Below are 23,364 nucleotides of genomic sequence, written 5' to 3'. Positions count from 1 at the left end.
CCTGGCAGTGCCCGCGGAAACCTTTCCAGAGAAGTAACATTTTCCAGCTGCGCTGTGTGCAAACCCCGGGCGTAGTGGACCAGGTGGGGGGAGAGGAGGAGGCCGCCGGTGGAGGGAGCGCGCAGGGGCGCCTTCCCCCTCCCAGTCCCGCGCCTGGGCCTCCCAGCTCTCCCCTGCCCCACCCGGCTAGGTAAGGGGTGGAGCCCTGTGCTCCGTGTCCCGCCCCCTCTCGCGGTCAGCCTGGCCCTAGCACCCCACTAGGACCCCCAACTTCTGGGCTGCAGAGCTGGCAGGGCTCCTGGGTCCTGGCCCGTGCTCAGTGGTGGTCTAGCCACAGCTTCTGGTCTTTAGTAGACAGTGGCTTGCTGACTGGCCTGTCAGGTGAGCTGAGGTTTCTGCGTGGGAGGCTAGCTCAATTTGCACCCTCTGGATTTGAGAGGTACTGTAGGAGGAGAGGCCCTCACACCCCTGTGGCGGAGTCTGGAGCCAGGACACAGCAGAGCAGGCTTCCTGGTGCAGGTGATACAAGAAGTGCTGTGAGGGTGAGGCACTGCCTGCAGCGAAGGCAGGGGTCAGAAAACTGCTCGGTGGGATGCATTCCTCGGGAATGTTAGGTAGGAAGGGGAAAGTGCATCTGGGCAGGAACTTGGGATGGCAGAATCCTGGCAGCTCCAAGGAATTGAGAGCTAGTGAAGTAGCTGGCGGGTGGAGATGGTGGCAAGGCCTGTGAGAGGGAGTCTGGTGGGCTTCTTCTCCAGGCGTGGAGGCAGAGGGGAGCCCGCAGGTGGAACAGCCACCTCTGGCTCCTGGGTCCCTATAGAACTTAGCCCGTGACCCATCCACTTAGGAAACTGGTATCGGAGGGCCCATGTGTTGGCCTGCCAGGGAACCGGGCTCCCAGGAGCAAGAAGGGACAGGAGAGAAGTGGGAGCTGGCCTCCTGCTGAGGTCCACAGGCAGGGGATGGACAGGAGCCTCGTGGGCCGGGAGCCCCGCGGGCCTGGCCTAGCTCCTCTAAGCATGCTCTTCTCCTTGCAGGGCTCTCTGCGCCTATGTGGTTCAGAGGAACGTGACCTGTGTCCTGCAGGAGGGAGCAGAGAGCTACATAAAGGCTGAGTACCGGCAGTGCGGACGGGGCCCCAAGTGCCCTGGGACAGTCACGTGAGTGCCCCTGCCCACCTACTCTGGACCCCTGGGCACCATCCCGGCACGGTCTCAAGCACCACCCCAACTGTGAGCAGCAGCAAGCCCACAGGGCTGTAACTCCTCTGGCTCCCAAGAGCCTCACCAGCCCCGACACAGCCAGCTGGAGGCGGCCAGGGAGAGCAGAGGCGGGCTTGGGTTAGGGTCCAGGAGCTGCAAGGGGGCCAGAGGAGGAGGCAGAGGGCAGAGGCAGCAGGAAGCAAAGAGGAAACCGGAGATGAAGCTGGGCGAGGGCAGGCGGGGAGGCCGGCTGGGAGGGAGAGAGTGGAGGGCCACTTGGAAGGGACCCTGGGCAGACCCAGGGAGGTCTGTAGGCGCCAGCAGAGGCAGGCCAAGGGGGTGGGTAGCGAAGCCAGATCGCTGGGCTCAGCCAGACAGGTGGGGCCGTGTGGGGGCCTGTGGCGTTGCACAGGTGGGATCCAGCACAGGCTTGTACTTGGAGAAGTCAAACCCAAGTCTGAAGACAAACCCGTTGGCTCCAATGTGCAGTGAGTGGACAGGTACACAGCTGAGCAGGTGACCCTAGAGTGGAATTTTGGGTGACACTGAGCTACAGGGGGTCCAACCGGTCTGGAGATGCTTGGGGCTACATCCTGGCTGGCCCCAAGCAGGAGGGGCGGGGCCTCTGCCTGCACCCTCCCCTAGCGAGTCTGCCACCACCCATTCTGCCATCACCTTCAACACAGAAAAAGGAGACCGCCTGGGGGCTGTGTGGAGATGGAGAAACAGACCTTTTGACAGTGTCTACAGGGTTCTGAAAGCCAGCCAGGGGCGAGGTCGCTTGCCAGCGGGCAGGAGAGCTGCAGCCCACAGGTACAGGTCCTGCCCTCTCTCCACCCTGGCCCAGGTACCGCACGGTGCTCAGACCCACATACAAGGTTGGCTACAAGACCATGACACATGTTGCCTGGCGTTGCTGCCCTGGCCTCACTGGACAAGGCTGCCCTGAGCATCTCATGGGCCACAGGGCCACCCCACCTCAGCTGGAGCCTGAGCCCCAGATTCCTTCAGCGCAGCTGGACCCCGGTTCCCGGCCTGCTCCTTCCAGCAGGGTGGTTCCCAGCCCACACGGTGAGTCCGCCCTCCTTTGGAGCCCCTACAAGCTGATCAGGATGCTTGGGGGAGGGGGGGGTGCGGAAGGGGCTCATCCAGACTGGCTGAGCGCCAGCAGAGCTGGGGGTGAGGGTGAGCTCCAGCAGCCGCTCCCAAAGCTGAGGGAGCTACACCCAGCAAGAAGGGCACTAGGGAGCAGGAAATGTCCCAGGTGGCCTGGCAGCTGGACAAGCTGCGGGAGCCGGGTTAGTCACACCCCGGGTGTCTCTTCTTTCCCAGGAAGGAAAGGCCCAGGGCTGATAGGTGAGCGGCTGGCACGCCTGGAGGGTGATATCCAGCGCCTGGCACAAGCATATGGTGCCCTCAGTGGCCTGGCGGCCAGCCATGAGGATCCCAACAGGATGACTGGTAGCCCCAAGGCTCCTGCTACCCCTGTAGGCTTTGGGGTCATCCCGGAGGGGTTTGTGCGCCCCGGAGACAGGGCTGGAGGGCCACTCACACCTGCCCTGGACGAGATCTTGAGCAAGGTGACAGAGGTGAGCAACACACTCCAGACCAAGGTGCAGCTGCTGAACGAGGTGCGCCAGCTGGCCCTGGACCACGAGGCCCACCTGCAGCGACTGCGGGAGGCTCCCCCATCTCCTCTCACCTCCCTGGCCCTGCTAGATGAATACGTGGACCAGCGGCTACACAGATTCTGGGGGAGCCTCCTGGATGGCTTCGAGCAGAAGCTGCACGACGTGCAGAGCGTGTGTGACCTGCGTGTGCAGGAGGTGCGGCAGCAGTGTGAGGAGGGCCAGGCGGCCAGCCGGAGGCTGCACCAGAGCCTGGATGGCCGGGAGCTGGCCCTGCGCCGGGAGCTCTCCCAGCTGGGTACCCAGCTGCAGGGCCTGAGCGTGGCTGGCGGGGGCAGCTGCTGCAGCCAGGTGGCCTTGGTCAGTGCCCGCGTGGACAGTCTGGAAAGGAACTTGCAGGCTGTCGCGGAGACACAGAGGGGCCCCGGCCCCCTCACCAGAGATGAGCTCACACAACTCTCTGCCGCCATGCTGGAAGGGGGCGTGGACGGACTGCTGGAAGGCCTGGAGACCCCCAACGGGACGGAGAACGCGGGGAGGGGCTGCTGTCTGGGGGTGCAGGAGGGGGGGTGGGGAGTGAGCGGCTTCAGAAACACGTTGGAAGAGCGTGTGCACAGCCTAGAGGAGCGCTTGGTGACTCTGGCCAGGGAGCTGGGCCTCGACAGCACCCCGCCAGGCAGGGCGGCACGGCCCCTCGTGCAGACAGAGCTGGCCGTCCTGGAACAGCGGCTGGTTTCCCTGGAGACCTCGTGCACCCCCAGCACCACCTCAGCCATCCTGGACAATCTCGTGGCGGAGGTGAAGGCCTGGCAGAGCCGGAGCGAGGCGCTCTCACGCCAGGTTGCCAGCCACGCCACCCTGCTGCAGCAGCTGAATGGCACCGTGGCTGAGGTCCAGGGGCAGCTGGCAGAAGCGGCAGGGAGTGCTCTCCAAGGCGAGATCACCCTCCTCAAGGTCAATCTGAACTCAGTGAGCAAGTCACTCACGGGCCTCAGTGACGCCGTCAGCCAGTATTCTGATGCCTTCCTGGCCGCCAACACCTCCCTGGAAGAGCGGGAACGCAAGGTGGAGGCCGAGGTCCACGCCATCCAGGAGCAGGTCAGCAGCCAGGGCTCGAGGCTCCGGGCTGGCAGCAGGCACGTCCTGAGCCTGCGCGGGGAGCTGGAGCAGCTCAAGGCCGGTGTGGCCGACGTGGCCGTTGGGCTGAGCCGCTGCCAGGACACCGCGCGGGAATTCCAGCACGCGGTGGGCCACTTCGACCAGAGGGTGGCACAGGTGGAAGGGGTGTGCGGGAGGCTGGGCCTGCCGGCCGAGGGCCCGGACAGCTCGTCCCCAGAGTCACTCAGGCCCGGGGGCGGCCTGTGGGGCCACGTGGACCAGCTGAACCGCACGCTGGCCCAGCACACTCAGGACATCGCCCGGCTCCGGGATGACCTGCTGCAGTGCCGGGCCCTGCTGGCTGAGCAGGCACAGCCAGGGCAGGATGGCTGGGTGAGCCAGGGAGGACCCAACCCTCAGGCCCCGCCTTTGCTGGGGACCTCGCCCTGAGGCCTAGACCTGGCCTCGCCTCCTCTGGCCAGCGCAGAGGCCACTGAAGGAAGAGTCTCGGTCCAGCCACCGAAGTCCACACTCGGTGCTCCATCCTCTGGACGGTTCAGGATAACGTCAAGCCAGACGGCACCCCTGAAAGCAGGCAGACCCGGGCCCTCCCACTGCAGTCTGCAGATGACTCTCCACAGACACACCTGCACACAGACCTATGCCCGGGGCCGGGGGCCGATCACATCTCCCACTCCCAGCCCCCGGAGGCTTTGGCTTCTCTCCCCGGCCACCAGGTTAGGTTTCTGCAGGAAGGGGTGCCCCGGGCACTTCCTCACCCCAGGCAGCTTCACGGATATTATTTCTGAACCAAGGCCCAGAGGTGTCCACTGCCTCACTGGTCCTTCAGGATGGAACAGAGGCACCATGACTCAGCCGAGAGTACTCTTCATTCTTTTTCATCTCCCCCAAAGGTGAGAGCTTAGGCAGCTATAGAATCCCAGGGGAAGGGGCTGGGGCCAGCTGATTTGCTTGGAGACCCACCCTGATTTATCTTTTCCTCCCCTGCTCCTCGCCCTCCCCTCCCCCCCACACAATGTTTTCAGGCCCTCTGGTATCCATGTGGTCTTTCCATTTTCATTTTGGGGAGTCTCTCCTGGGGTTATGGGCTCTGTCCAGAGTGGCATTTATGTATGTCTGGCCTGCATGAGACCAGACCTTCCTTGGCGGGAGACTGAAGGGGAAGGGCACCCAGCCTTGTTTCCAGCCTCCCTCGAAGCCTCTGCCCAGCCAGGATGCTCAGGAGTAGTGAGAAACTCAGGTACGGCATCACCACGGGTCAGCCTGGAAAGTGCCTGGACACAGCAGCATGTGCGGGCCTGCAGTCCTGCCTTCTGGTTGCTTGACACTTGGTATTCTCCCTCCACTGGGATGCTCTTGGGGGAGGGCAGCCCTGGATTAAAGCTTTTAACTCATCTAAGGACATTTTCTTCACCAAGACAGGAGGAGGGGAGGCTGGGGTGGGGTTCACCCCCACTTCCCACAGCTTCTGGGGTAAGAGTCGCCTCAGCCAGCGGGGCTGAACCTGGGGAGGGTGGCAGGGAGGTCTACACGTGTCCTCACAGGGTTTGGGGCTGTATCCCCAGGAAGGTGTGGAGAGGAGCAGGGGCAATGGGTGGGTGCGGGCAAGGTCCACTGGCAGCCCTACCCCTTGCCCTGGCTTGCCCTGGTGGCCAGAGGGGCTCTGGAGGACTGGGGGTGGGGTGTGTAGCATGTACTGAGATGCCAGGGCACCCCCAGGGACAGCAGTGATGCCCAGCTCAAGAGCTGCAGGCAGGGGCTGGGACTTCAGAGGGCATGGTCCAGACCCTTAGGGGGGCGGGGAGCATTGTGTTCTTCCCATCGCTGTCCCCTTCCCTGTGCGAACAGGCCTTGAGCCTCAGTGGGGCCTCCCTTGTCACTGCCCTACCGTGATGTGGGCCAAGAGCCCAGGATGACAGGGACAGAGGTGCGCGTCGGGGGCAGGGAGAACCCTGCAAAGGCTCAGGTGAGGATGGTTTAATTGCCTCAAGCCAAGACCAAGCTGAGGCCTGGGGCAGCTGCCCCACCCCTCTGCTCAGCTGGCAGAGGCAGGACGGAGGTGGGGAGGAGTCTGGCCACCGACAGGCCCACGGCCCCCTGCTCCCTTTTAGGGCCGGCTCTGTGGACTCTACCCCTACACTCAGTCGCTCCCGGGCCAGGCCAGGGAGGAGGGCAGGCAGGGCTGCTTCAGGTCAGAGCGTCAAGTTCCACGGTGGCCAGCGGCGCCCGCCAGTAGCAGAAGTTGCTGTACTCAGGGTTGGCCAGGTCTGTGCTGGGGCCTCGGGCCACGGGCGGGAAGAGAAGCTCCACCACCTCGCCAAGCCGCTCGTACCTGTGGGCAGACGGGCTGGTGTGAGCCTGACTTGCCACCAGGCCCAGCCTCCGTCCTTCCAGGGCCCTGCGAGAGGGAGTCCCCAGAGTGAGAGGCTGGGCACGGGGCCGCGGGACACGTGGCAGGGCGTGGCCTCACGTGGACTTGTGGTTCTTCATGAGCTCCTGGATAAGCTCTCCCCGGGGGTTGACTGTGAAGATGCGAGATGCAGGTAGGCCCACCTGCCGGTAGGCAATGACATCCTAGGACACGAGGAGGCGGGTCAGACAGGCTGGGGGGCTTGGGGGGGGGCAGGAGCGGACGCAGGCAGGGAGGGGCGCACTCACGTTGGGCCTGTTCCCAAAGGCGGCGTAGAAGGGCTGCCCATGGGGCAGAAACAGCTGTTGGATGTCACTCAGGCAGGCGATCTTGAACACCTCTGGTTTCTTCTCAATCACCTCTCTGGGGCAGCCAGGACCGTGGGCCAGGAAGGGGGTGAAAGGGAGGGGGTAGCAACCAGAAGGTGGCAGAGTTGGGTCTGTCCCAGCCTGCAGCTGGCCTGGCCTGGCAGGAGCCCCCGCACCCCCGGCCACCTCCCAGGGGCTGTGGGCCTGCCTTGTATATGGGTGGTTACCTGTGCAGGGCGGAGAAGAGGCTGCTGGGAGACAGCAGGATGGGGCCCTTGGGGAGGCCACAGCCCCGCTCACTCACCCACCGCAGGTACCCCTTGGTGAGGTCAGCCATGCCGATGGCCCGGGCTGAGCAGTACAGGAACTTGTACCCATTTCTGCAGAGTGCAGGGGGACACAGGGGTGATGCAGAGACACAAGATCAGCCACCCCCCATTCTGCCCTGCTGGCTTCAGCCAGCTCTGCCCAACCCTCAACTCGGCCTTCAAACCCAGAGGCCTTTGCGGGGAGGTGACCTGGGAGAACAGCAGGGCCAGGCCTGACAATGGAGGCCTCAGCAGCCGCCCCAGGGAAGGACAGGGGCTCCCGCAGCCCACTGGTTCCCCAGTAGCACGAAGGTCAGTTAGAGCCACCCCGGGCCCGCAGCCCCAGGAGACGCCCCACAGAGCTAGTAAGAGCATAGTCGCTCCCAGTGCTTGGCACCCGCCAGGCCCTTCCTTTGGGGGCTCTGCTGGTGCCCAAGCCTGACTTCCAGGGTAGAGCCTGAGGTGTCTTCCCACTCACATCCTGGGGCCCCGGCCGGCCCCGCCCAGATACTCACAGGTGAATTTTGTGGTAGAGGCTGGTGATGCCCTGATGTGTCCAGTCTTTCCCCAGCTGGGGCAAAATGTGGCCCAGGGCATCTGACCTAGGGCCGCAGAAAGGGTCATTCCCAGGCAGACCCCAGCCCCAGCATGGCCACTGGGAGGAGCGAGTCTCCAGCCCCCAACTGCCCTCCCCACGGGGCCTCACTTGGTGATGGTGCCGTCAATGTCTGAGATGACCACCTTGTCGTCCCATTTCCACAGGTAGATGGTGGCCTTGCAGCGGCAGGTGCCCTGGTACTGAGTGGTCACGCTGAAGACCACATCGTTGGCACCTTCTTGCAGGTTCAGGCGCCGCTGGGAGCCAGGTAAAGGGGGGAGCTGTGACCCACCACAGACAGTGCGTCCACCCCAACCCCATCCCAAAACGTGGCCTACAGGCCCAACTCTAGAGTCTTCCTGAATGCATCTGGCAGCCACATGCACACACCCCTGTGGGCCGGGGTGGCCTTGACACGAAGGTGTGCAGGGGCCGGCCCTATGGCCCAGGAGCCAGACCCTCGTGCTCCTGAGGGACAGAGCCCACAGACCAGGCCAAGCCCCTGGCCCTTGCCCAGGTTCCTCAGGTCAGCGCCAAGACTGTCTTTGCAGTGGGCAGGGAGAAACCCCCCTAAATTGATGGGATCCTGCTGGGGTCTTCACAGACAGCCCCACCAGGGGCTGGGGGCTGTGAGAGAGAGCTCTAGCCCTGTCCTTGTTCCACAGAGGGCAGGCCTCAGCCACAGATGGTGACCACAGCTCCAGGCCCCCGACCAGCCCAAGACGGGTGTGAGCCCTCTGTTCCAGCCAGGGGCTTTGACCAGGCTGGCCCGCGCCCCTGGGCACTGTCTGACCGTGGAGCCACACTCGGGAAGAAAACATCCCGGGGCCACTAGTCCTGAGGCGAGGACAGGACCCACAGGCCTGGGGCTGCTGAAGTCCGAGGGGCTGTGATCAGTGTTAGTCCCGTCACCATGGCTTCAAGGACAGACCAGAGTCAGCGACCGCTGCAGGCGACACAGGGCGTCTCCGGTGAGGGCATCAGAGAAGCCAGCCTCCCCCGGGGGTGCTGGAGCAGAGGCCGGCAGGGAGGCTGCCCGGGGCTGGATCCTGGGCTTTGGTGAAAGTGTCTCGGGCCGCCCCAGGAACTCAGGCAGGTTGCTCTCGGTCCCCTTCCCGCACCCCAGGCGCACTTAGGGTTTGGCATGCGGACGCACGGTGCACACACTTACAATCTGATCTGAGGAGAGGCGGAGGGACTTCTTGTAGGTAGGAGTGCAGACCGGAGAGGGTGGCGGGGAGGGGGCCTCAAGGATCACAGGGCTGTCGGGGGCGTCGTCCTCGCTGCTCAGGACATCAGTCTTCTCCCTGTGGGTATCCTGCTCTCAGGCCGCTTCCCCCAGCTGAAGGCCCTGGGGCCCTCAGAGACTTCTCGGGGGATCAGAAGCTCTCCCCCGGTGCCCCATTTTGGGGGTGGTGGCAGACAGGTGGGCACAGCCCGGGGATCTCACCCAGAAAGGTAACAAAAGGAACGGAGACCAGGAGCTCCAGTCATCGGCTCCGCACAGTCGGATGCGGGCCCCTGCCCTGAGGGTTATTCCCAGGGGCACCTGCCTCAGCTTCAGTCAGCTGGCCCCTGACCAGCACCCTCCTCCCAACCTCGGGCCTTGCGAGTCACTTCAGACGTAAAACAGGGCGCAAGGCCAGCTGGCCCCTGGGGACGGCCCTGTTCCTCAACTGGCGGCCCTGTCTGGGCCAGGAGTCTGGGCACCGGTCTGCTCTGCCACTCTACTGAGGGAGCTTTGCTGTGTTTCTAGGTCTGTTTTCCCTTCTGGAAAGTGGGGACATTTCTCAGGAAAAAGGAAGTGGCTGGAAAATGACAACCACGGCCTCATCCCTGTCCACCCGGACCCTGCTCCCCAATCTCCCCCAGGCTCCGGCTGCAGCTGCAGGGCCCCGGCCAGATCCACTCACCCCCGGTGCTCCCGGGCTGTGCTTTTCTCCCTCTGGGCGCTGCGCTGTGGGGAGAGCGTCCAGCTAGTGAGCCCCCCTTGCCCTCCTCCTGCCTGCACTGGCCCCACCCCCTGCCTTGGCCACTCACCTCCTCCACTGGGAAGTCCCTGCGCCGCCAAGAAAACCACCACCGCCCACCCTTCCGGGGCATCTTCTCCTTTTCCAGCTTGTCCACGGTGCTCTGTGGGCAGATGAAGACCACAGCGTCTTTCCCCGACATCACAGAAACCCTCCTCACTTCGCCCGGGCCCCGTTGCACCTGGATCTGGAACTCATCACAGAGCCAGGTGCTGGGTCAATAGCTGGGCACCGAGGAAGCAGGCCCGCTTCTACCCCGGGGTTCTGAGCAACGCTTTGTGGGGCCAAGCACAGGTGACCAAGGGGCATGGCCACCTGCCCTCCCTGAACCCGTCCCTCAGCCCGGCCTCCAAGTCTTGCGTATCAATCTCCCTACTGGAGTGGCTGAAGGCAGTGCTTTGGGAGTTCTGCAAGATCAGGCTCCCTGCATGATGTCACCGGGTGGCAGAGGAAGGACAGCCTACAGGCCGTGCTCCCTGCAACCTCCAAGACCACGGCCAGTGCTCCTCGCCATGTGAGGCCTCCCTCTCTGAATGCTGACATCACTGTCTGGCAGGGGCTACACGACCTTGTAAGAATGCAGATTAGACTTTGCTAACCCAGGGAGAGCCCAGGCCAAGGCTCACCTAGGAGACACACCCGTTTCCTGCAAAGACAGATTGAAGAATCCAAGTCAAGAGAACTTGGGCTGGGGCTCTGTCGACAGGGTGACCCGGGGTGACCATTTTGACTGGGAGTAAGTCTGGGAGTTCCCAGGGGTCTCAAGCAGTGGGTCTGTCTGGGTATGGTGAGGAAGACCGAGCAGGAGAGTGGCCTTCTTCCTTCCCACCGGCCCTGGGTGCAGAGCTGAGCAGCATGAAAGGGAGGCGCCAGCTGTCAGCAGCTGGTTAGTGATGTTCTCCGGGCAAGCCTGAGTCCAGAACAGTGGGCCAGGGTGGGGCAGCTCATGGGAGGCTCCAGAAGGCAGAAGGAGCAGATGCAAACCAGTCTGGGTGGCGGGGGGGGGGGGGGGTGCAGAGGCTGGGTTCCTTCCTGCCTCTGAGCATCTGCGTGTGCTGTTCCCTGCCCTCAGCCCTTAAAGCCCGCCGCTCCTTTAGATACCTGCCGGTGGGTGCTAGCTCAGCAGACCCCCTCCTGTAGACTCAGAGCATCCCAGACTCTCCTTCCTGGTATTCACAGTTGAATCTCACTCATTTGGTCGAGCCTTGGATAAACTATCTGCCTAGGGAGACTTACCTATTCCTAGGTGAGGCCCAGCACACAGTAGGCATTCAACAAGTGTGTGCTGAGAAAGCCAGCGCACATCCAGAGCCTAGCCTAGGGGGGTTACCACGGTTCGGTGAGAAGTGGAACCCCTGTCTTCTAGCTTGCAAACCTCCCCCTGAAGGCATGTCCCTGTAGAAAGTTCATCTTTCTCTGGCTTGGCCCGAGCTCCCCTAAAGTCTAACTCCAACAAGATCCAGCCATGCCAGGAAACCCAGGAAGGGTTCACATGGTCTACACAGCCAGAGGCAGGGCTTCGGGCCCCCTCGGTCTCCTCTCCCAGAGGGAGTCATGCGGCCTGCCAGCCCCTTGCCCACCTCTGCCCACCTCCCACGCCCAGCTGAGCCCCACTCCCCCAAGGCTCTGACAGTGCCACAGGAGGTCCACTGGCGCTCTCACCATTACCTTGGGCAAGTTTTTCTGGAAGGCTTGCAGGGAGAGGATCATGGGGGCAGCGACAGCCCAGTTATAATGCCTGGGGAGACAGAACGGGGTGTCGTGGGGCAGCAGTCACTGAAGCGGCAGGCGAGGGGTGGGCGACTCGGGGAGCCACAGACCAGCCCAGAACTCACTTCTCATTGACTCTGATCACCAGGTTCGGGTCATCTAGGAGGCTGGGGTTTTTGGTGAGATCCTGGTAGGAGACGATGTGCTGGTTGAACTTCTCTGGGCACACAGGCAGAGAGTGAGGGTGAGGTTGGCACAGCCCATGTGATCGCTGCCCCAGCTCCTACCAGCTCCCTGCACTCTTCTGCTCAGGCTTCCCCAGCGCTGGTCCATGACCTAGCGGGGCTCCTCCCCCTGGGCTTTCTGTTCCCCCCAGGCACTGGTGACGGAGGAGTCACAGTAAGCCACGTTGCAGCCCCAAGCATGTGCCGCAGGACCTCAGGAGTGCCGTGCTCTGCCCTGCTGGTTGAGTGTGGGCTCCAGAGCTGCCCGGCCCAGCCCCAGGGTCTTCTCCTCTGATCTAACCCTCACCCCCACCCCCCGGTTCCCTTGTTCACTGCCAATCCTCAGGAGCGCGGGCCATGGTGGAACATACCCAGGGAGATGTCCCGGCCCTCAGTCAGTCCTCCACAGAGGGACAGTACTATTTTGTCTGGGGTGTCTGAAGTATGTTCTGGCTCCTGTTCAGGGATGGGGTCCCCCAGGGTCTTCTGGTTGCTGGGTTCACTCCACCTCCTGGCCCCCAGCCCACAGTCACTGGGGGCAAAAGTGACGTGAATATAAGGAGACTGGACAGCCGGCCCCCATCACTCCCCCCCAAAGGCGCCAACCCAAGACAGTCTGACACCCCCAGAAGCCAGGCACCTCTGGGGGAAGTACAGGGCTGCATTCGCAGAATCCAGCGAGGGTAAGTCATCCAGGTAGATGTCACTGGGGCCCAGGTGCTGGCTTCTCTTCAGGGACCCTGAGGGCAAAGGAGAGGGGACCCGCAGACCTAACCTGTGCCCAGCAGTGTTTGCACTCTGTTGCCGTTAGCTGCCCTATGCCGTCCCGCTGACTTAACGTAATGATCGACATGCCTGTGCCTGTTCTGTCCAAACTGGTGGCGAGCAGCCCCCTGGCTACTGAGCACATGTGAACCGTGCTGGGGCGGAGTTGTCAATCTTAATTTTAAACAGGCATCGAGAGCCAGTGACTACTGGTGTGAGCACACGTCTGGTTCTGAGCCAGCCTCTGCACATCTCTCGGCTTCCTCTCCCTGTCCCCTGCCTTACTCAAGACATGCCAGCTCAGCTCTTAGAACACGAACCCTTTCTCCCTCCTCATGGCCTTCACACATGCATTTCCCGCTGCCTAGATTCTCTTCCCCTAATCTCCACCTGGCGGGACCGCTGTCCATGTCTCAGCTCAGACGCCACCCGTTCAGAGTGGCCACGTGATTCAAACAGGCCCCATCCCGACTGAGGACTCTGTCCCGTCGCCCAGGGGATGCCTGTGTCATCTGTCTGCCCACTGGACTGTGAACCCCAGGATGGCTGGTGCCAAGCACAGTGCCTGGCACACGTATGTGCTCAAAGTGTGCTGGAAGGTCCAGAGTCCATTTACCCCAGGAGATAAATTGAGGCCAGAGAAGCTACGAGAACGGTGCAGCCATCTCTCACCTTTCCTTCTGGACACCCCCTCTGGCTGCCTGGTGGGGACAGAGACGTCCAGAGTGGTCCAGCTCCATGATTTCAAGGCAGGAAGGGGGCGTGTGTCCCTGGAGCTCTGAGTCTTGGTTTCCAGTCTCTCAGGGGCCAGGAGAGAGTGACCATCCAGATCAGGGTCTATTTTAAGCTGAAGAAGTTCAGTACCAGCCCCTGTTTGCAAGGTTGGGGGCCTTGAAGGATCCACAGTTGCTCCAGAGGAAGGAGGGGAGCTGGGCTCCCCCTGGCATGGAGAGGCTGGCTCGGCATGGACATTGGGGAGCACTGAGGACTCGGGCCACTCGGCCTTAGCCACCTGCAATCAGACAAGTGGGGGACAGCGTGGGCTGGGCAGGCCTGCCTCCCACACCCCACAAGGCCCGAGGGGTGACTCACATCTCAGTCATCCCAATTCCAGACTGCAAGAGGCGCAGAGTCACTGAAAGGCAAGGGTGGGGCAGAGGCGGGGGGGACTCACCTTGGGGAGCCTCCCCCAGGCCCACTGCATGTGGGACTCAGCTCTCAGGGAGCTGGGCTCAGGCGTCCTCAGCTCCAGCTCCGAGTCGCTCTTGGGGGACTCCAGTGCACTGGGTGGGAGGCTGCAGGAAACCGGAATTAGGGGCCCCCAGGCCAGCCTGCCAGACCTGCTTCAGCCCGGGGGCAGCTATGACACATTAACGAGCACGGTATCGTACCTGTGCCCACGCCGGCTATAAAAACTACGTAAACATGCAAAGAACCCCAACAAATCCACAGTAAGAAGGCAATTCAAACCAAAACCAGGCAAGGTTGAGACTGCTGAGTGGCACAGGGTGCCACCACAGTGGCAAAAAAGTTCTGAACTAGATTATAGTGAATATAGTTGATGCCCCAAAAGTGTGCATTTTAAAATGGTTAAAGTGGTAGATGTACATGATGTGTATTTGACCATAGTAAAAGGTATGGGCACGCAACCTGAGCACTTTGCAAAGGAGATACAGATAGGTTTCATGGTGTTAGCCACCAGAGAAAGTAAATGGAAATGACTCCGGGACTTGGCCTGAGCCCCACCTGCTGTCCACCTGATTCTCACCTGGCTGGGGGAGGCCACTCGCCGTCTGAGTAGGGGTAGATGTCTCTGGGCTGTGATGAGGACTCGTCTTCTGACTGGATGTTGCTGAGGGACCACAGGGACATCAACGGTCACCGAGAGGGCAGGGCACCCCAGGAAGGGTGATCCCGGGCAGGGCACCCCAGGCAGGGCACCCCGGGAAGGGTGATCCTGGGCAGGGCACCCGGGAAGGGTGATTCTGGGAAGGGCACCCCGGGCAGGGCACCCTGGCAGGGCACGGGCACCTGAAAGCAGGGCTCACGGAGGTGGAAGCCCAAAGATCCCAGCATCAGCAGAGGGAACAGCGCTTTGCTCCCAGGGACACCCCCACTGCCCTGTCCCCCACCTGGGCCCCACACTCCTTGGGGCCTCTGGCCTCGGCCTTTCCAGCAGGGACAGCTCATTCTCAGTGCCCGCCTCGAGCTCCTCGGAGCTGGAGTCGGTCGCCACGGCGTCCTCCTTCCGCCTGGGTTTCCTCCTGCGACGCTTCTTCTTCCGCCCTGTGTTGGTCATGCCCGCAGTCACCACTTCTGGCTCGCTGGCTGTGCCCAGTTGGGAGTCAGAGGGGAACCCAGACAGGCCCCCCCAAGGGATGGGCGACGTGCACAGACGGGGAGGCACATGTTCCTGTGGAGCAGACCAGGGCAGGCTGAGGGGTGACAGCCGGGACGAGGCGAGGTGACCTCACCAACTGTTATCCTGAGCACTGAGTCCCTGGAGCGAGCTCATTTGGGGCCAGGGAGACAGGCGTGCAGACGACAGAGGTGTTGCCAGCATGGCCTTGCACCTAACAAAGCAACCCCAAGTCCAGGGTCTGCATGCACCTAAGAAGCCCAGGGTGCCCCATGATACACACCGTCCAGAGAGAAGCATGCACTTCCCCTTTGAGACTCAATTAGTGTCACCTCCTCCAGGAAGGCTGCCCTGACTGTCCCCAGCTGAGTTCCAGCCCCCTTAGATGCAACAATAGTTCCACCCTCTGTTGTTTACATGTCTCCCAGGTTAGTTTGGGAACCATCTCTAGAGGCAGGGGTCATTCCCTCTGCGAGTCTACTGCACAGTACCTGGCATATCATAGGGGCTCAGTTAAAGGTTGTTAAGCTCAAACAGCTGAAAAACTTCTGCCTCCCTTCTGCAAACACCTCTCTCTCTTCATGCCCTACCCGCACTCTGCCACAGTCCATCTGCATCGACCAAGCCCACCTCCTGGCCATTCCTCAGCACCCTCCGCTGCCCAAGAAGGCTCCTCTGCACCCGTCTGGGGTCCAGCTGTAATGACCTTTTCTGAGAAATCTTTCCAGAAATGAAGTCTGCCTCTTTGCCCTCCCCAACTCTGCCCAGGGCTCCTCAAGAAGGATCCTCCCAGCTTCACATCCCCACAGATGGGCGCTCCCGGGGCGGGGCTGGGGCATCTCAAGAACCCCACCCAGGAAGCAGTTGGGCAGTGCCAGCTAGGAACTTACTTCACCATTCTCCAGCTCCTGGACAAAGAAGGCCTCTCCACTGTCCCCCAATTTCATGTGCAAGTCTACTGGCTCCCCGTTGATCTCGATGTCCACCTAGAATGGATAGTAGGGTTCCCAGGCTCCTGTCCAGTGGCCTCCCAGCTGGTCTGGGAGACACGGGCACCATGCTTGCTGAAACCCTTTCCCCAGACCTTGGTGTGCCCCGGGCTACCCACATGGAGGGGCTCTACTTACTCCCCTTTCTCAGAAAGTCCCCCCCAGCTTTCCTTGACCAACCCCCCACATTCTCTAGGCTCTGCCTCTGTCCCCCCATGTATGCCTTGGTTTCTATGAGTGTGACACACAGCTGACTGTCCCCAGATGATCATTTCTTAGAGCTTCTGTAGTGATGGACATAGACTCTCCCCTTTATCTCCACTGATGCCCCTGCAGTAAATCCTGCTGTTCACCCCACTGGGTAGATGAGACCAGGCTTGGAGGGTGAAGGAATTTGCTGGGAGTGGCCAAGTGAGATTATGACTAGTCTGAATCACTCCCCTCCCCCAGGCCCTTGGCCACTGGGCCACACTGTCTCCTGTGAGTTACACTTTCCTACTAGGATTCAAGAAAGTTCAGTCACCAGAACGTGGTGGGGCCACAGTAGACCCTGGTGTGCACACAGCTCTGGCGCGTTTACCTGAGCCTAGGGAAACAGCACAGGCTTACAGGGGAGAGGAACTGGCCTTGGAGTGTCGCCACATACCTGGGCCTGGCAAGTGTTATTAGCTCCTACTTAACTCCCTCATAGCCCACCCTCACCAGGCAGGTGAGAACACAGCCACTCTGCTGATGAAGTGACTTGCCAAGAACACACAGGTGAGGTCTCCGTGAGCTAGAGCCAGGGGTCACGAGGTATCCACTGCGGCTTCCAGGGGAAAGTGGGGATCCTTTCAGACCAAACTCCCAAACCAACCATGAAAATCCAAAACGGGCGCCAGGGTGCTCGCCTGGGACTGCACACCCACCCCCAGGGGCCCTCCGCTGGCCGGCAGGGACTCACCACCTTCTCCCGGGAGCGAAGGACGCCCAGCTTGCCGAAACGCACGTGGAAGGGCGAGCAGCGGAAGGAGCCGTCCACTTGCTTCACCACCAGCACGTCGATGCCGCCGCTCAGCGTGGCCGGGTTCAGGCCCCGGTACAGCTCCTTCACCGTCCCAAACACGGTCTCCGCCAGCTGCCCCACGTAGTTCATGGCTGGTGCTGGGAAAGAACGGTGGCGACGCTGGGACCAAGTTCTGGTCCCCTCATGTCCAGGGGAGGCTCCTCGGTGTGACCCCCAGGTCCCAGGCTTACGGTGTCCCCTCTGGGGTACCTTTGCAGAGGGCAGCAGTCATGCGACGGGAGGTGCATGCAACGTGGGTCTAGCTCCAGTCGCCCGCCGACACGCCGTGGGACACTTGGTCGACCGCGACCCTTTTCCAAGGGCCGATCCCCACATCTGTCCAGTGAGGGCACCAAGTAAGGCACCTTGTGTCTCTAACGCCGTGAGTAATGACTAACCGCGGTGCCCCGTGGCAGGGCTCATTACATCCTCACCACAAGCTGCGTGGCTCGCGAGGTGTTATTATCCCTGTTTACAGACAAGCCAAGAGAGGCTCTGGCAGGTGGAGTGACTTCCCCGGGCTCTCCACCAATGCCGCGAGAAGCTAGGATCTGAACCCAAGCCTGTGTGGTCGCAGAGCCCTGGTGTGAGCCACTGGGATGGCCCCACTGTGGGAACAGGCTGCGGGAAGCACCCCTCGCTGGGGTGCAATAGTGGGGGGGTGCAGCCTGATGATTTTTCACCCTGCTGGGATACCAGCAACAGCTGTGAAAGCTGAGCTCTTCCCAAAAGTGGGGGGATGATGGGGCTTCGATTTTTTTCACCTGAGTAATGGGTTCAGCTCTCGTCTCCTGGTCCTAGGAATATAAAGGCCATCATGGCAGATTTGTAGGAACCCACAATGAGTGGGGGTAGACCAGCTACCTAAGGCTCTGCCTAGCTCTGTGTCCTCCGATGCTCTAAGCAGAGCATCCCCTAGAAGAGATGGAAAGAATCCCCAGTTTTGAGCCCCAAACTCCTTCCCGTTTTCCCAGAAGCCTGTCCGTGGCCCACAGTCTGACTCCAGGGTGATCGTTCTCACCCTTCAGCCCGTTTCTCAGATGCAAGCTCAGCTGCCGAGCCTTGGGCTGGCTGCTGGCCCGTTGAGGCTGCCCCTCCTTCCCCCAGCCAGACCGGTCCCTCCAGCTCTCTCACACCAGCACACCAGGCAGGGCCGGGCGAGCCAGAAGCAGGAGGTTGTAGCAGTCTTGGAGAAAAACCAGCGTCATAATGAGAGCCGCCTCCAAGCTGGCATGGTGCCCTGCTCCTTACTAGCTTCAGCCCTTCCTGTAGGCTGTAGGCTAGTGACCTCTGCTCCTCTGCCTACCAGGCCCCAGGCTGTCCACCGCCCCTGGCACTTCCCTCTCTCAGACCCTGCACCAAAGTCCTGGAGGACTAGCCTGCCAGGCAACCACTCCTCAAAGCAGCTAATGGACTCGGTTAAAGCTTTTGACCAGAGGTGGGAAGGGCCATGCTCACAGCCTAGTTGCCTGACTCCTTTCCCTCCATGGTCCCGTGTGCAGCCTGGTCCACAGGTCAGCTGTCCAGCCCTGCGATGCCTTGCCACTCAAAATAGGGTCCAGCCCAGAAATATCAGAGACACATAGAACCTGAAGCCCCACTCAGCGTAGAACCTGAAGCCCCACTCAGCCTCACAAATCAACATCCACATTTAACAAAAGTCCAGGAGAGACCAGTGCCCGCCAATGCTTGAGAACAACCCCCTCCGTGTTCATGGACCAGGGTCAGTTCTGCAAAAGTCGTGATGCCCAGACCTCAGCATTTCTCAGGCAAGTCCTGGGACCCTGGACGAGGCAGTAGATTCTTCTAGCGTATGTCAGCATGACACAAACACAGGGTACGATGAGAATTGCTAAAATGAAAATCTGGGGTAAAAGGTAGTTCTTTGGACCCATAAAATGTCACTCAAATTCAATGCATTGTTTATCTGTCAGGCTCCAAGCTGTGCAAGGTGAACACCACCAGTTAGGTTTCTCCCTTTCTGACACCAAGTTCGGTCACTATAAGGTTGGAGAGTTGGACACACTGGCGAGGACAGACAGATATATGGCCGGCAGGGCACTAGACCACTGTGCTCAGGGAAACAGGGGAAGCCTCTAGAAGCTTCCAGGGATAAAGGTGCAACACGGAAGGGCCAGCAGGGTCGGGGTGGAGCTGATTAGTGGGAGGCCCAAGTCTGAGCTACATGCCCTGCTGAGGTCAAAGAGCTGAGGTGGGGGAGGGAGGGGCTCGGGGTGACCCACTGAGCCCTCTTTGTTGCAAGGGAGGATTGTGGGGTGTTTAGCAGCATTCTAGGTCAAGACCCATTAGAGCTGTGACAACCAATTTGTCTCCAAATGCTTTCAAGTGTCTCCAGGAGACAAACGTGCCCTCGGAGGGCCACCAAGGTAGGGAGAAAGAGCTGAGTGGCAGGTGGCACCCGAGGGACACCTGGGTCCCACTCTAAGCCACCCATGAATATTCTCAGGCAAGTAACTTGCTGGTCTCAGTTTCCCCTTCTATGAAACATGGTCTCCAGTTCTCAGAGCCTTCTCAGCACTCACATCCTTCCCTTGTTTCCCCACTGCACGAGGAGATGCCCCACCACTGCTGTCTGCTCAGCATTTAAGGGGATTCCTGAGAGTGACATCTGGGCAACACTTTGCTACCTACACCCATCCCTAAGGCACCTCCTCTCCCCCAGACCCGGCTCTACCGCCTTGGCCTTCTCCAGACAGAGGAGAGAGTGATGGATCCCCTCCACCACCCCTCACCCTCAAACTAACATATCTAAAGTCAAACGCTTCATCTTCCCCCAGGAGACCTCAGTCAGCAGAATTCCTCCCAGGATTCAGGGGTGCCCCTAATTCCTCTTCTTTCTCCTCCTGTGGTCCAAGCCAAGGCTTTATTACTGGACACTTCGAGCACAGGTGGTACAAGGCACCGAGGGAAGGTTCTGGAATGCCTGGGTTCTAGTCCTCTCTCCCACTTCCAGGCTGTGCCCAGCACAAGTCTCTTCACTGCTCTGAGCCGTCCTTCCAGCCTCTGAAATGGGGACCACATAAGGGATGCGTGAGTGATCACTGAGCTAATCCTTGCAAAGCTCTAGCGCACCATGACTGCCCACAAGCAGCTGCAGCATCAGCACTTGGGCTGCCATTGTGAAGCCACAGGCCCCTGAGCTGGCCCTGTGGGCACTATGGTCCCTCTGGTGCCCTGCCGCTGCCACAGCTGAGAAAGGTTAGTCTGCTTATCTCAAGCTGGTGGCCCCTCTATCTTCAAAGTGAGTTGGGGAGCTCCAGGCAGGGCACCCAGGGCCAGAGCCCACTCTGGAACATCAGCCCAGGCCAGCACAGCCCCACCACAGGCAACAGAGTGAGCTGCCCTGGGTTTGCGTCTCAACCTTTCTGGACTCCCAGATGTGGGGAAGGAGGCTGAGGCAGCGCCAAGATAAACACTTGGTTGTGCACTGGAAGGAAGCTCCAGACCCCAGGTCCCCAGCAGGTGGCCTACAGGTAAGCATCAGACCGGCCAGTCTCAGAGCCCCACGCAGGGCAAGGATCACCTCCTGTCCAGCACTACCAGCGAGGCTGGGCTCCCCGCCTAGGGTCACACAGCCAGCTGGTGAGCTAGGCCAGCGCCCCTCGGAGGCTGACGATCTTTGCTCCCCTGACGCCGCACGCTGGGTGTCACGGCTCCCCACCTGCACTGGCCAGCAGGACTAAGTGGGGGCCACACTTCCCTTCGGATGGCCAGAGACGACTCAGACCCACGAACAGGAAGTAATGAGGCTCGGACGGCAGGACAAACGAACGGGAAGAGGCGTGCCTCTGCTCCGGCCCGGGTTCGGCCCTACCTGGGGAACTGCCCACCGGACCTCGGGACCCGGAGCCGCCGCCTCTACTCGAGTGCACGGAGTCAACAGGTGAATGGTCCCCGCCCGGCACTCACTGGGCGCTTCCTGCTCCTCCCGGCCCGGGTGAGATCCCGGCTCCGCCCCTTCCACAAACCAGGGGCCGCCGCCGCAGGCCCGGATCCTTCCAGGCCCCGCCCCCGAGAGGCCCCGCCCCCATCCGGCCCCACGCCCAAGAGCGCCCTTTTGCCAATGGAGTTTGGGGCGGGGCCAGAACTAGGCTCCGCCCCGCGCGCCCCGCCCGGCCCCGCCCCCAGGCCCCGTGGCGACTGGGCGCCACGCCCGTGTGGGCCGCCATCTCTCCACACCCGGGAGCGGCGGGAACGCGGGAATTTTCGAAAAGGGTAGATTTATTTCCTTGCAGGCTTTGCTTCCAGCTCGCTGTGTGACCTTAGTAAATTCTCTCCCCAGTGTAGAGCCTGTTTTTTGCTTTGCGAATGGAGATAGCGGCCCAGCTTGCAGGATTTTTGAGATGATATAGTGTGACTTTGGAAGGCACCTGGCCTTCAAGCATCCCCTCCTAAGGGACAGCTTTCCCTGACACACACACATGTCCACTCTTCGTCCTACCTCTTCCTTCCATACTGGACGGGACCACGGTATCATAGGCTCCCATAGCCCACAGTTGTCATTGCATATTTGCTTGAATGACTCACGGTGGTCTGTCTCTTCGTTTGAGCCTGGACTCCGTGGAAGTCGGTTGCGTCCATCCTTATCCCCAGCTCACAATTCAGGGCCTGCACACAGTAGGAGCTTCACAATATCAGCTGCCCCCCACCCTCCCATCCGATCCGCCGGGGGAGCGGCCGCTGCTGCCACTACCGCCACTGGCCAGCAGAGGGCAGGCACTGACCGGCCTTTTGGCCGATCCCTTGCGCTTTTCCAGGGCCCGCGCGGCGCGAGCTGCACAGGTGAGTCCAGGTGCGCGAGAGGCTGGAGGGTCCGTCTGCCTGCGCGCTTCGGGAGAAGTTCGAGTCAGGGAAAGGTTTTCCCTTCGGATCTGCGTCTCGCGACACACCCCGGATCAGAGACTTCTCCGACAACTTGTGAGAATGTACGCCCCAGCGAAGATGAGCTGAAAAGGAGGAGGTAGGGAGTTTGTTCTATCAAGAGGGAGGGTTTTGGAGGAACGCTTGGAGGAGTGGGCGCGCAAGGGCACAGAGCCTGGCTGAGACTATTGGGTGGTGAAGAATCCAAGGTGGCTGCCAGTGTTCTGTGACCCAGCTTGGCAAGTGGCTTGGTTGTGCTGGTTGAGGGGCAACTCATTGGTGTCAGTCCTGAACCAGGGCAAGTCTGGCTGGTATCTCAGAAAAGCCCCATTGGAAATGATCTCAAGATGGCTTGAGGGCAGCACCGTGTCACAAGCGAGTCTGTGAGAGCATTATATGTAACAGTGACTCCTGAAAACATCCCAAGCCCTGGAGGACCCGGGGAAGGGGAGGTCTGACGTGGCAGCATCTAACCTCTTTGGGCCTCCGTATTTTTCACCTGCAAAATGGAGCTAAAGCCACCTAGCCGGACTTATTGTGAGGATTAGCTGGGGTGAACTAAGTCAGTGGTTCTCAACCTTGGCTGTACTTTGGTAGAAGGAGGTTGCGCTGGGCAAATATGGATGCCTGAGGGGGGTGGGGGCTGGGAGTTACTTGTAACCATCTCCATAGGTCATTGTAATCCCCAACCCAAACTGAGAACTTCTGAACTAAATAAAACGCGTTGAACACAGCGCAGGACACACACAAGGCATCCGAGAATATTTTCACATGTGTTTAAATGGAACGCAAATTGTTTTCTTCAGTTCTCATTAGAAAGAAAAAACCGATGTCAAGTTTCTTGCAGAAATTGGATTTCTGACAGTCTTGTTTCCTGAACTATCTGAATCGTCTGGGATTTGGTGATCTTAAAGGGGTGGCGGAGACAAAGCAGCCTCTGGCAGTGTACTCGTTCTGACACCCCGCTGAGCTGAGCATGTCAGGGACCACAGATCAAGTTTGTGGTTCACAGCAGCATACCCAGCACATCCTCCTGGCATGCCAAGCAGCGTGAGTGCCCCTCCACCCCCAGCCTGTGCCTACTGGGGGCTTCAGAATAAAGGATTTTCGCCTTTCCCTGACCATGCACATCAAGTGGGTCAATGCCACTGGCAACTGTTTGCTTCTTTATTAATCCAAGAGCAGGTCACTCCTCCTCTTTATAGAAGCAGTAGCCTTAGGTACTTTAGGCCACAGATCAAATGCCTATTTCCGGTGCTCCAGTACTTTCTTTTTGGGTGAAACTGGCATGAATGAAAGAGCTCGCCCACACAGCCTGCAGCTATAATCACTTGTCTTGGGCAGCAAGACTGGGTGCAGGTGCAGCTCCTTACCTAACCCTAGTGGCCGGGTGGAAGGCAGGAAGACAAGTAGAAGAGCCTGGACCTGGGCCCTTCCAGCACGCCCCATTTGGGGGCTGGGAGCACCAAGCAGCATTTTGCTAGAATTGCTAGACTTAGTAAATAAAGAACACCCAGTTATATTTGGTTTTCAGATAAACAACAATTTTTTTTAAAGATTTATTTACTTGTTCATACAGAACTGGGGTACAGGCCAGAGATGTGGAGGGTGAGAGGATTCACCAGAGACAGAGCAGGGAGCAGAACAGGCAGATCGACGAAGTACACGGCTGAGGGGAGCAGCGGGCGGGTCAGGAGAGGTCTGCTGTGCCATGTGGTCACCTCCAGGGGCAGGTGGGGATCGAACTCGAAGCTTAAGTAGCTTAAGCTTCTTAGTGCAGTGCTTTCA

At 60.4% G+C, this 23,364-nt stretch overlaps 2 protein-coding genes across 6 annotated transcripts in view; one reads left to right on the top strand and one right to left on the bottom strand.

Moving 5' to 3' along the window:
- The window catches only part of EMILIN3 (elastin microfibril interfacer 3), a 14,590-nt gene extending 10,178 nt beyond the window's left edge, over nucleotides 1-4,412 (top strand). The window contains exons 2-4 of the mRNA XM_004687013.2: nucleotides 1,038-1,160; nucleotides 2,050-2,273; nucleotides 2,535-4,412. Coding sequence (XP_004687070.1) covers nucleotides 1,038-1,160; nucleotides 2,050-2,273; nucleotides 2,535-4,378 — 2,191 coding nt within the window. The 3' untranslated portion in view covers nucleotides 4,379-4,412. The remainder of the gene's footprint in view (nucleotides 1-1,037; nucleotides 1,161-2,049; nucleotides 2,274-2,534) is intronic.
- Nucleotides 4,413-6,118: 1,706 nt separating this feature from the next.
- LPIN3 (lipin 3) lies at nucleotides 6,119-20,663 on the bottom strand. Of its 5 annotated transcripts, none has more exons than XM_012728409.1 (21): nucleotides 20,531-20,663; nucleotides 16,906-17,031; nucleotides 16,594-16,793; nucleotides 15,552-15,647; nucleotides 14,435-14,715; nucleotides 14,071-14,154; nucleotides 13,477-13,597; nucleotides 12,975-13,314; nucleotides 12,178-12,277; nucleotides 11,909-12,069; nucleotides 11,439-11,532; nucleotides 11,272-11,341; nucleotides 9,614-9,706; nucleotides 9,487-9,530; nucleotides 8,745-8,880; nucleotides 7,682-7,830; nucleotides 7,491-7,577; nucleotides 6,895-7,047; nucleotides 6,608-6,722; nucleotides 6,420-6,523; nucleotides 6,119-6,281 (listed from the first exon to the last, which is right to left on the bottom strand). In XM_012728409.1, the coding sequence occupies exons 2-21, from the start codon at nucleotides 16,925-16,927 to the stop codon at nucleotides 6,137-6,139; spliced, it is 2,595 nt and encodes an 864-aa protein (XP_012583863.1). In that variant the 5' UTR covers nucleotides 16,928-17,031; nucleotides 20,531-20,663; the 3' UTR covers nucleotides 6,119-6,136. The 5 variants fall into 5 exon arrangements, with proteins under 5 accessions (XP_012583863.1, XP_012583864.1, XP_004687444.1 ...); XM_012728410.1 differs by lacking the exon at nucleotides 20,531-20,663 and adding an exon at nucleotides 19,499-19,601; XM_004687387.2 differs by lacking the exon at nucleotides 16,906-17,031.
- Nucleotides 20,664-23,364: the final 2,701 nt, after the last annotated feature.

Source organism: Condylura cristata, unplaced genomic scaffold (genome assembly GCF_000260355.1).
Source record: "Condylura cristata isolate star-nosed mole 26May11 unplaced genomic scaffold, ConCri1.0 scaffold00022, whole genome shotgun sequence".
NCBI lineage: Eukaryota > Metazoa > Chordata > Mammalia > Eulipotyphla > Talpidae > Condylura > Condylura cristata.
This window is presented reverse-complemented; position numbering and strand designations above follow the sequence as displayed.